The sequence below is a fragment of the Cyprinodon tularosa genome, unplaced genomic scaffold, assembly GCF_016077235.1.
Source record: "Cyprinodon tularosa strain WSP-4 unplaced genomic scaffold, ASM1607723v1 ctg785, whole genome shotgun sequence".
Classification (NCBI taxonomy): Eukaryota; Metazoa; Chordata; class Actinopteri; order Cyprinodontiformes; family Cyprinodontidae; genus Cyprinodon; species Cyprinodon tularosa.
In genome coordinates, this window is record NW_024039546.1 from 35,231 (window position 1) to 45,242 (window position 10,012).

Below are 10,012 nucleotides of genomic sequence, written 5' to 3' on the forward strand. Positions count from 1 at the left end.
TAAAGAGTAATTCAGGGGCAAATAATTTAACTAAAAGGGCTTTGACAGAGGAGTCAAAAATAAATACTGAGTACTGAAGGGGAAATTATTAAAATCTTTATTATTAGGCGATAATTTTTCGTGTTTTACATTTTTACAAAACTAATACATTGGGTGGAAGAGCTGCACACCTACGCGCAGTAGGTGGCGCTGTGTCCATAGAAGCTGTTTGCAATCTACCAATTTAGGAAAGAAGAAGAACTCTCACTTCCTGGCGGGATTCAAACAGCTCATCCAAAACCGGAGCTTCTCGTTCAGGAAGGCTGTTTTTTGTCCTGCTGCGACTCGAAGGTAAAGTTTCCTGTTGTTGGATAATGACCAGAGGATGTGGCTGAAGATCACCGACCTGTTTTAAGGTGGTTTGACCTGAAATAACGGAAGGTATTTGGATGATGAGTAGCGGTGGTCTTTAGTAACGGAGTTATAATCCAGGTGTTATGTTAATCCCGAGTTCATCAACAGCTCACAAAAAACAAAAACACAGTCAAATTACCCGCAAAGCTTAGTGTTAAAAGTGACTAATTGACTAAAACTCAGAATAACGATGATATAACTATATATTTTATAGTTTTATGTTGTAATTCTATGTTATGAAAAACAGAATAACATTCATTCATCGTTTATACTTGAAAACTAATGCTATTATTTGACCTAGGACTGAAACAGCAAAATAAAATTCAAGATGTTCAATTCGACTCGAGATTAAATAATGTGCTAGAAAAAAAAATTAGATTAGAATAGCAAATCCCTTTATTGTCCCACAATGGTGTTTAAAACAGCAAGAAGATTATAGAAAAACTGGTCACACAAATGTGGAACTTAGAAAAATGATTAAGGAATATAATAATTATAGGGAATAGTTAAAAAAAAAAAAATAATATAGAGTCCTGTAAAGTGTTTTAACAATATAAATACTCGGCACGTGGAGAATAAATAACCAATTACTCAGTTTCTGGAATTGAAAAAAGGATGTGATTTCCATCACAGTGAAACAAATTGGCAGACATATTTAATAAAATGAAGCAAAGAAAAGTATAGATTTGAATATGAAAAAGAGCAAAAATGAGAGTTTCTATAATGACATGTTAGTGAGATGGATGCGGTATGTGTATGCGGCTTCTTATTAAACCCATTTTAACATTTTGATCTCATCTTTTTTTCCACCATCCTAGGGATCAGGACACATGTTTTCTTGGATGTTTCCCGTCAGTGAATATTTTTTTCTCTCTGATCGTGATCCTACTGACTGTGGCTGGTTTGGTTCTGGCTGGACGTCGCAAACATGGACGCCTCTGATCAGATGAACGAACCTATCAATCAAAACGATGGTCTGGCTGCTGAGGCCTGCACACAGAAAGGCACCTCACCTGCAGACATGCTGAGGTCACATCCTCGTCTTAAACTTCTCACAATTCTGTTAAAAGCAACATTTTAACCCTTGAGTAAAGTGTTGATCTCTTATAACAATTACAGGATCAAACAACAGATGTCTAACCACTGCTTTGAGATGAGTGTGCAGCTCAATGCAGGTAGATAACAAGCCTAAATGTTGTATGAAATGATTAAGTTCACACAGTTAATTTGAAGCTTAACCATCACAGGGAAAAGTAAGCGGTCCTGCAGCGCATCTGAAGCAGAAAGAGGGTTGTAAGTATTTAAAAAGCTTTTTTAAATCTGGTACTAAAAGTAAAATCAGATACAGTATTGAAATAAAACTTAAGAGCTGCATATATTGCAGGCCAAACTACATATCTGAGCTTGAACGTGTGAAGATGGTCCATTTTAACAGCACCCTGGCATTGCACAGGTGGGTTATGCACAGACACTTTACTTAAAATAAAAGCAAAGTTTTGAAGCCGATTCCTTTATTTGTGCTCTGTAGGATGCAGATGTGGCACGCCATTGGTGAAAAACTTAAGCAAACAGATCCAGATGCAGCGTAAGTCAGTAAAATCAATGCTGTTTAGCTGTTTTTTTCCCTCCTATTATTTTTGCTTGTGTCAAACATCTGTTTCTCTTAGTGCCCTGATGGCTGTGGGGGATCGCTGTATGGTTCTGTGCTCCAAGATAAAAGAACTTCAGAATGTATGTTTTTTTTTTGTCTTTTTTTTTCTGAACTAAACCTTCCTGCACGCTACTCTGGGTTTTCTACACAATCTTTTTAATAAAGAGCTAATTATGGAAGTAATACGGTCCTAAAGGCTGATATGCTATTATTATAAACTTTTAAAAAGTTTAAGACGATACAACATATGGCTTATTTCATACAAGTTCAGTAACGTGTGCTTTAAATGGAAAACTTCATTAAAATGATTTCACACCAAAGCTCTTCCTACTTTTCAATAGGAAAACCGGAATCTGCAAGAAAAAATTACAGAAATACAGAAGAAGAGACTGGGTATGCTTTACAAATTCCTCATTTCAGTATTTCCTGCTTGGCTCAAAACAGGCCTCTTGTACAGTCTTGGACAAAAATAGAATATCTACCTTGTTCACTTGTATTTTTATCTGTTCATCCACCATGCTTTCTATCCACCATCTCCTAGATCATCCATGTTTTTGTTCATCTGTATATCTGTATTTTGACCATTCCTAAAAAATGTGATTTAGTTTTAAGGGTTCGTTTTGAGCCTTTGTTTTAATACATAAATTATGATTTAAAAAGCTACAATAATTATTTTTATGTATTAAGATTATGGCATTTATAGGGGGGATCACATTTAATTAGTGTTTATTATAGCTTTCTTTAACTTTTTTTTTTTTTTTTGGTGCAGAATTGAAGCGACTCACAGATGAAAAAATGAAAGAAGTGGAGGAATTAATGTCCAACAAAGAGCATCCAGACTCAGAAAAGTACAAAACCTTGCTGGAGAAAGGTCAAGCAACCCTGGAGAAATATAAAAAGATGACCACAATGACACAGAATGTCCTAAGGGTAAATGACACTGAAATACACATATAATTTTCATCTGTAACATTAATATTTACTTTATAAGTCTATTTACGTTTTTGTTTTCTCCTCTTAGGGCATCCTGTTAGCATGTAAAGTCAACTGGCTGGATGATCCAAAACTTCGGGAAACTGCCCTAACCCTGGAGGATTTCCCCATCTCTGATTAGAGCATGAAATATTAATCTAAGCTAAATATTTTTGTTTTTTTCTGTTAAATAAAAAATGCACTTCTTAAATCCTTGGCGTCCTCTTAAAAATAAGCTGCCACTAGAGGGTAGCATTGAGCTCTCAGATTTTAAGACATCCTGTCGGTGAAGAAGAAAAACACACGTGTGGTTAGAGTAGTTTTTAAAACCTGTTAAAATCCTAAACAGTTTGAGCTATTTGGCTGCATTTTAAGGAGAATAATGCCAAAGATTAAGGCAGAGAAGAAAAGCAGACAACACCAAGATGTTAAAAGCCAAGGTAGGTTATTGTGAGCGCTAGCTTAGCTTTAGCATGTTAGCAAACATTGCTCTCCCAGCTGCTTATACTCCAGCAAAGGTTATGGCTGTACTATTTTAGTGCTAACTGTATTTAAATGATCATCTGAACACTAACAATGCATGGCTTCCTTAATGTTTTCTCATCCTTTATATTACATGTTGAAAAGCAGCTTTTATAAGTCTAACAATGAACCTTAATATTAGAGTAGAGTTTATAAGCTTTAGGAAAGGATTGTTTTCCAAACTTAAAATCCGATTAGGACGTGATAACTGAAGGGTTGAAATTAAATTTTTTTTTTTTTTTTTAAATATAAATTACCCATAGATGTTTTATTTAGAATAGAAACCTCTTTATTGTTCCACAGTGGGGAAATTCTGCTGTTACAGCAGAAATATAGAAAAATTATCACACAAATGTGGACCTTTAGAAAAGTGTATAAAAATAAAATAATAGTGAGGAGTAAAAAAAAAAAAAAAAATACTGAACTGTAAAGTGTTTTAATATAAAACTGCACCTGGAGAATAAATAACCAATATACAGCTATGGACATTTTTACAGTAATGCTATTTGAAAATAGCAGCAACATCAGAGATGTGCAAAATAAAAGCAGCATGTTATTTAACTAAGTTAGAAACTGCAAAAATCAGCAGGAATGTAAAAACTTATTCAGGTTGTTGGGAGCAGTGATGTTTATTTAGTCTTAGAGCTGCTGGAAGGAAGGATCTGTGATAACACTCCCTGGTGCATTTAGGGTGCATTTATCCACACTGTAATTCACTATTCATCTATTAAACTTTAATTCATCCATGTATATTTATTTTTCAATGAATCCTTTTGTGAATTATGGATTTTCATCCATCCTACAATGCATCACTCCACCTCAGCATTTTTAAAATATCAAGTATTATTTTATATTTTAATTTATTCTCCTTCCACTAATCCAGCAATTCATCCAACAGATAATACATCCGTCCATAAAGCTGTCTGCCTATCTATATACATAGATCTCCTTATTTACCTAAATCTGTCCGTTCAGCCTCAGATCATGTCCTAACACCCCTGTATGGCATAAAGGACTCCTCTCCACCATATAAGCTCTCATTGATGTATTTGGTGTCTGTTGCAGGGATCATGTTCAACACTGGCATTGGTCAGCACATCTTGAAGAATCCATTGATCGTCAACGGTATAATCGAGAAGGTAGGATTAGTTGTAGTCACCCAGTAAAGGAAAGTCCTGCTCTGACATGTTTGCTGGCTTATGAGAGTTGGGTAGTAAACATATCAGTATCAATTACACATCCTGATCATAGAATAGCTCTGTATAGGGTAAATACATTTTTTTTAGAAAGCTGGGTTTTGCAAAATGCTTAAAACAATTCAAACATTGTTTTAATTAAATTTTTGTGTGATGATCCATGGTTGTTTGACAATGACTGCACAGAAACTACAAACAAGCAGAAGAATTTTCTCAACTAAACTTGTCTGTTTCAGCCAGACTCTTTGGGTTCGGCTAAGCAGAATAGCAGGAGCATTAATGGACAGATGCAAAATAAAGCTAAAGGATCCGTGTCAAGTTAAGGATGAAATGATTTCTGAATCCATTCTTTGGTTTAACAGTCTAGAAAAACAGGATTATCCTGGAAAAGTTCAGTCCTTTTTGTCTACAGCGTCCAAAAAGGGAAACTTGTATATCGATTTATTACGCAAAAAAAAATGCAACACTTCTTAAGTCTTATTTACTTGTAGTGCTGGATTTTTGTGGCTTTCAGATTATGGAAATCCTTGAAAAAATTTGATATTTGAAAGGCATGGTGTTATTACTTTATCGGCTAATTGACTCAAAACACATGCAAAGTTTGTGAGCCTCTAAGTGGTGTTGGTCAGTGGGCGACACATCCAGGGGAAGACTGCTGATTGGACAAATGTCCAGAAGATGGGAAGTGACATCCTCCAGTGGGAGGGGAAGCATAGAAAGGTATCTGCTTCTGTAATACTGTGTTCAGACTTTTATTTAACTCCACAATGATAGAAAGTTTAGTGGAAGGAAAATAGGATCCAGCAACAGGGATAATCACTAACCTGACAACAGCCAGATGCATGTCTCGCTCCGCCTAGCTCCACTCACATACATCTGGGAACCCGCTCATTGAAAGTGATTTCCCAAACCGAATTTATGGTCTGTCCAATCAGGACACAGGGCGGGTGTGTCCTGCATGTGACGTAGTGGAGAAGCGAGTTCTGTAAGTCGTTCTTCTATACTTTTTTGGTTGGCTTCTTTTTAAAAATAAGTCTGCTGTGCACAATGTTGCCTTTTATCCGCACATTTTCATGGCACAAACGACATTGATTATTTACCAACATTGCGCTGATTCCACTGTTGCTATATCCAAGATGTCGGCTGTTCTGTTTTGTTTTTTTTCCTGCGTAGCTCTCACAGCGTCACGGGTTAGCTTCGGTGTGAGTGGTTGAAATAGCACGTCGATAAAAATGACAGACAAGTGGCTTATCCAATCATATGCAAGGAGTTTTGATAAGGCCCAGCCTTCAGTAAAGGCAATTCTTATGGCGGGTTCCCAGATGTATGTGAGTCGAGCTAGGCGGAGCGAGACATGCATCTGGCTGTTGTCAGGTTAGATAATCACAGCCTTATAAGTGAACTTTCAAGCTAAATGCATTTGGATGAGCTTCACAGCAGCTGGATGGAGGCTGATGCTTCAGGCGCCCAGCACATGTTCTAAAAGCACCTCACCAAATCAGCTGGGCCATCAGCGGTCCATTCCACCGTTCACCGTGGACTTTGGACCCAGAAGCTGTTTCAGTGTCGAAACCCCAACAAGAATCTATGAAGTTATGGAAAAAGGAAGATGAGAGACACCAGAACCAACACTGTAGATGACCTGAAGGTTACAAAGCTACCTGGGCCTCAATTACACTGCAGCAGAACCTAATGCTGATCACTTCTATGCACTTCTATTTGATTCAACCATGTATTGATTACATAGAAGAAAATACAAATCGTTTTTACTGTGTAATAAGTCTATATTATATAGGTTTCACTTTTGTTTATCTGCTAAGTTATTATTTTCGTAGGCGAACATGAGATCAATCTGCTTTGAACGGCAGCTAAACTAAACGACATGGTACCATGGACCAATGTTTCTGTCTCTACACATGAAGAACCCTCTGAACTGTCCCATCCAGGTGTTTCTTCCGTTAATGATCGCAGCTCACCTGTAATGTACCTGATTTTTCAGGCTGCCCTCAGGCCGACAGATGTGGTTCTGGAAGTTGGACCCGGTACTGGAAACATGACTGTAAAACTGCTGGAAAAGGCAAAGAAGGTGAGGCTCAATGTTTGTTTGTTTTTATTTTATTTTAGATTAGAAGGTTAGACATTTCAAAAGACAACAGGAGTAGAGGTTCAGTTTCCTGTAATACAACGACCCCAAACACAAAGTTTATAAGAATGATCCAGTCAAAGTCTAGATCTAAAGACATTTAAAAGTTGTGTCCTACATTCGACTGAAATTGTTACGTTTACTAAAAAAACAAAAAAAACAAAACAAAGACAAATCACACTCTGTTCCAATAAAACACGAAACATTTATCATATGAGAGGTATTTCATACTGTGGTCTTCCAGGGGTTTGTTTCATCAGTAGAAACCATCCAGCTGCTGTCTTTGTTGTGCAGGTGGTGGCCTGTGAGTTGGACTGCAGATTGGTTGCTGAGCTTCAGAAACGAGTGCAGTGCACGTGAGTGATGAACGCAGTCTGTGCTGAAGCACATTCGATATAGAGGAGCGTAAAATGAAGCTTAAAGGATCTTTTTTTCTGAACAGGCCTTTGCAGAACAAGCTTCAGATATTAGTCGGCGACGTCCTAAAAACAGATCTCCCTTTCTTTGATGTCTGTGTGGCTAACTTGCCTTACCAGGTAAATACGCTTCATTCCTTTCATAAGGATTTTGTTGTTTTTATCTCTGTGTCACCTTGTTGCTCTCTTGTGCAGATTTCCTCACCGTTTGTCTTCAAGCTCCTTCTTCACCGACCGTTCTTCAGGTCAGACGGAGCGGACTCTCACCAGATGTAGCCATGTTCTCCACACTGGGTGCTAAAGTTCTTCTTTGTGTCCTTCCGCTCAGGTGCGCTGTGCTGATGTTCCAGAGAGAGTTTGCCATGCGGCTGGTAGCCCAACCTGGAGACAAGCTGTACTGCAGGCTGTCTATCAACACACAGCTGCTGGCCCGCGTGGATCACCTCATGAAGGTCAGCAGGGAGATGCTTCAGCTTCATTTACATGTTCATGTACACGGTGTTGGAGGAATCTTTGTGTTGTTCCTCCCAGGTAGGGAAAAACAACTTCCGTCCTCCGCCTAAAGTGGAGTCGAGCGTCGTCAGGATAGAGCCCAAAAATCCTCCTCCTCCTATTAACTTTCAGGTGAGCTTCCACTTCCTCTGGTCCGTCCTTTGGTGAATTACTCTGCCTTAAATGTTGCCATTTCTCTCTGTAACAGGAGTGGGACGGTCTGGTGAGAATCGCCTTCGTACGGAAGAACAAAACCCTCAGTGCGGCTTTTAAGTGAGCAACAGCTTGCTAGTAGCAAACCTGCGACTTGTGGCTAAAAGCAGATGATCTTACCTGAATCGTCTTTTTTTATTTTTTTTTTAGGTCTACTGCAGTGGAGCAGATGCTTGAGAAGAACTACAGAATACACTGCTCTCTGCATAACATAGTAAATACAGCAGAAAAAAATGATCCGGCTTCAGTGGAATCATCTGGTCCATCATCTAAATCCATTCCCTCCATCTTTACAGGAAGTTCCAGCTGACTTCAGCATCAGCAAGAAGATCGACAGCGTTCTGCAGGAGGCTAACTTCAACGAGAAGAGGGCCAGGTCCATGGATATCGATGACTTCATGGTGTAAGTTCTCTCATCCTATCCTGTTCTGTTCTTTTGTCAGGACTCCCAAGGCAGTCATTTTGACAGTTCAGAGATTTTTCTGTGGAAGAACTTTTTTTTTACATTAATCGTATGTTCACTGACCTTTTCTGTTTCTTTATTTCCTTTATTTTCACAGTTTTTTTATGAAATAAAAAGCTAAAAAATAAATATGGTTTATTTCACCTCGATCTTCCACAGCCGTCATTTTTAACGGATCTATTAGTTGCATTGTAAATTCTTTCTGCGGTTAATTGATCAGTACCGTTACCTAGCAACCAACATTCTAATACAGAAAAATTGATGATAGCGTTTCGGGCGGAGATGAAAGACCGATGATGACAACCGGTCGGTAGGAAGCGGCCCAGATTCTGACAGCGAGTCTGAGCCGCTAATCTCAGCGCCTTTGGCCTGTAGCTGTCTTTTACAATCTCCTGGACGTAGCAACTATAAACACGCTGGATTTGTTCAGGAGCTGTTTGAACGCCGCCGTCTCACGCAGAGAGTTTATTCTTTAACTGGTAGAACAGTTGCATGCCAACCGCATACGCTCCAGAGAGCCTCAAGTTACCAACCCCTCAGCTCCAGTAGAGCCAGCTTTGGCGAGGGAATCAGTTGATGACATCATTACTACTCTTGCATTCCAAAGGGAAAAATGTCACCTGTCAAATTGCCTGCCAACAGGATTTCTAGTGTAAAAACAAACACCAAGATCCTTTTTTTGAACTGTGTTTTTTTCCTACTCAGGCTGCTGCATGCATTCAACGCTGCAGGAATCCACTTCTCATGAAGAGCAGAACCGTAAATGAATAAAACTAATGGACTCATCTAACATCTTCTACAGATGGTCTACCAAGACATGGATTTCCATAAATGGTGAATGTTTGAATGGAAACTTGCTGCGGCTCATATTGAGCACGGTTTTAAGCTGGATGTATAACGAAGGCATAGAGAACCCTTTGGTCAGAGGAGATGAGTAATTTATGGAAAACATACACCAGCTTTCTCATGTTCCTCAGTTTGAAGTCTATTGAAATAAATTCTGCATCAACAACGTTTTAATAAAACCGGTCTTTTTTTTGCTGCGTTATTATAGAGAAATGAATCAAACATGTATAAGTGGTTCCTGCGCAGCATTAAAAAGTATGGAGTTGGATTTAATCCTTTGTGCCAGTTGTGTGGATAACAGTTTCCTTTTTTTTTTTTTTTTTATAGGAAATGATCAAAATCTGAAAATAAACTGGAAATAAAAGCATTTTAAAAAGACTCCAATTTTAACTGGCCCACATGTTTTCTAATTGGAGCCCAAAGCACTGAAAATATCTGCTGCTCAAATGACCTATAATTCTCAGATAATCCTTTCTTTATATTTCTATTTTTGTTCAAATAAATGTATAAAACACTTAATACTGTAGCAGGTCTTGACTAGATTTACCAGATGGGTTTTTCTTTGGTGGCTCAAAAAAGATGAAAATAACAGGCTAATAGTTTATAGTCAAAGATCCACTTTCATCTCCCTGATTCAGCAGATCTTATCTCAATGTGGCTAAAGCTGACAGTGAGATACCTTAATGGAAGGGTTTTGGATACAAA

General features: G+C 38.2%; 2 protein-coding genes across 4 annotated transcripts; both read left to right on the forward strand.

Annotated features, from left to right (window-relative positions):
* The first annotated feature begins 222 nt into the window (after positions 1 to 222).
* On the forward strand, positions 223 to 3,223 carry cenph (centromere protein H). Of its 3 annotated transcripts, none has more exons than XM_038270977.1 (10): positions 223 to 330; positions 1,212 to 1,422; positions 1,513 to 1,568; positions 1,641 to 1,686; positions 1,778 to 1,846; positions 1,922 to 1,978; positions 2,061 to 2,124; positions 2,386 to 2,437; positions 2,814 to 2,974; positions 3,066 to 3,223. In XM_038270977.1, exons 2-10 carry the CDS (start codon positions 1,322 to 1,324, stop codon positions 3,156 to 3,158), a joined length of 699 nt encoding a protein of 232 aa, XP_038126905.1. In that variant the 5' UTR covers positions 223 to 330; positions 1,212 to 1,321; the 3' UTR covers positions 3,159 to 3,223. The 3 variants fall into 3 exon arrangements, with proteins under 3 accessions (XP_038126905.1, XP_038126907.1, XP_038126906.1); XM_038270979.1 differs by having other exon boundaries at positions 286 to 395; XM_038270978.1 differs by having other exon boundaries at positions 288 to 420.
* A 32-nt stretch (positions 3,224 to 3,255) lies between these two features.
* Positions 3,256 to 9,580, forward strand: dimt1l (DIM1 dimethyladenosine transferase 1-like (S. cerevisiae)). Its single transcript, XM_038270976.1, has 12 exons — positions 3,256 to 3,456; positions 4,604 to 4,677; positions 6,734 to 6,820; positions 7,172 to 7,233; positions 7,320 to 7,413; positions 7,489 to 7,538; positions 7,622 to 7,745; positions 7,825 to 7,917; positions 7,994 to 8,058; positions 8,149 to 8,212; positions 8,295 to 8,401; positions 9,167 to 9,580. The coding sequence occupies exons 1-12, from the start codon at positions 3,399 to 3,401 to the stop codon at positions 9,207 to 9,209; spliced, it is 921 nt and encodes a 306-aa protein (XP_038126904.1). The 5' UTR covers positions 3,256 to 3,398; the 3' UTR covers positions 9,210 to 9,580.
* The last annotated feature ends 432 nt before the right edge of the window (positions 9,581 to 10,012 follow it).

What these genes read in the sequence shown, in the direction of transcription:
- cenph (XM_038270977.1), top strand. Translation starts at nt 1,322, where the DNA reads ATGGACGCCTCTGATCAGATGAACGAACCTATCAATCAAAACGATGGT. An exon ending in GAGTGTGCAGCTCAATGCAG is followed by an intron (nt 1,569 to 1,640) that starts GTAGATAACAAG and finishes TAACCATCACAG; the next exon opens with GGAAAAGTAAGCGGTCCTGC. An exon ending in TGACACAGAATGTCCTAAGG is followed by an intron (nt 2,975 to 3,065) that starts GTAAATGACACT and finishes TTCTCCTCTTAG; the next exon opens with GGCATCCTGTTAGCATGTAA.
- dimt1l (XM_038270976.1), top strand. Translation starts at nt 3,399, where the DNA reads ATGCCAAAGATTAAGGCAGAGAAGAAAAGCAGACAACACCAAGATGTT. An exon ending in TGCTGGAAAAGGCAAAGAAG is followed by an intron (nt 6,821 to 7,171) that starts GTGAGGCTCAAT and finishes TTTGTTGTGCAG; the next exon opens with GTGGTGGCCTGTGAGTTGGA. An exon ending in ACTGCTCTCTGCATAACATA is followed by an intron (nt 8,213 to 8,294) that starts GTAAATACAGCA and finishes CCATCTTTACAG; the next exon opens with GAAGTTCCAGCTGACTTCAG.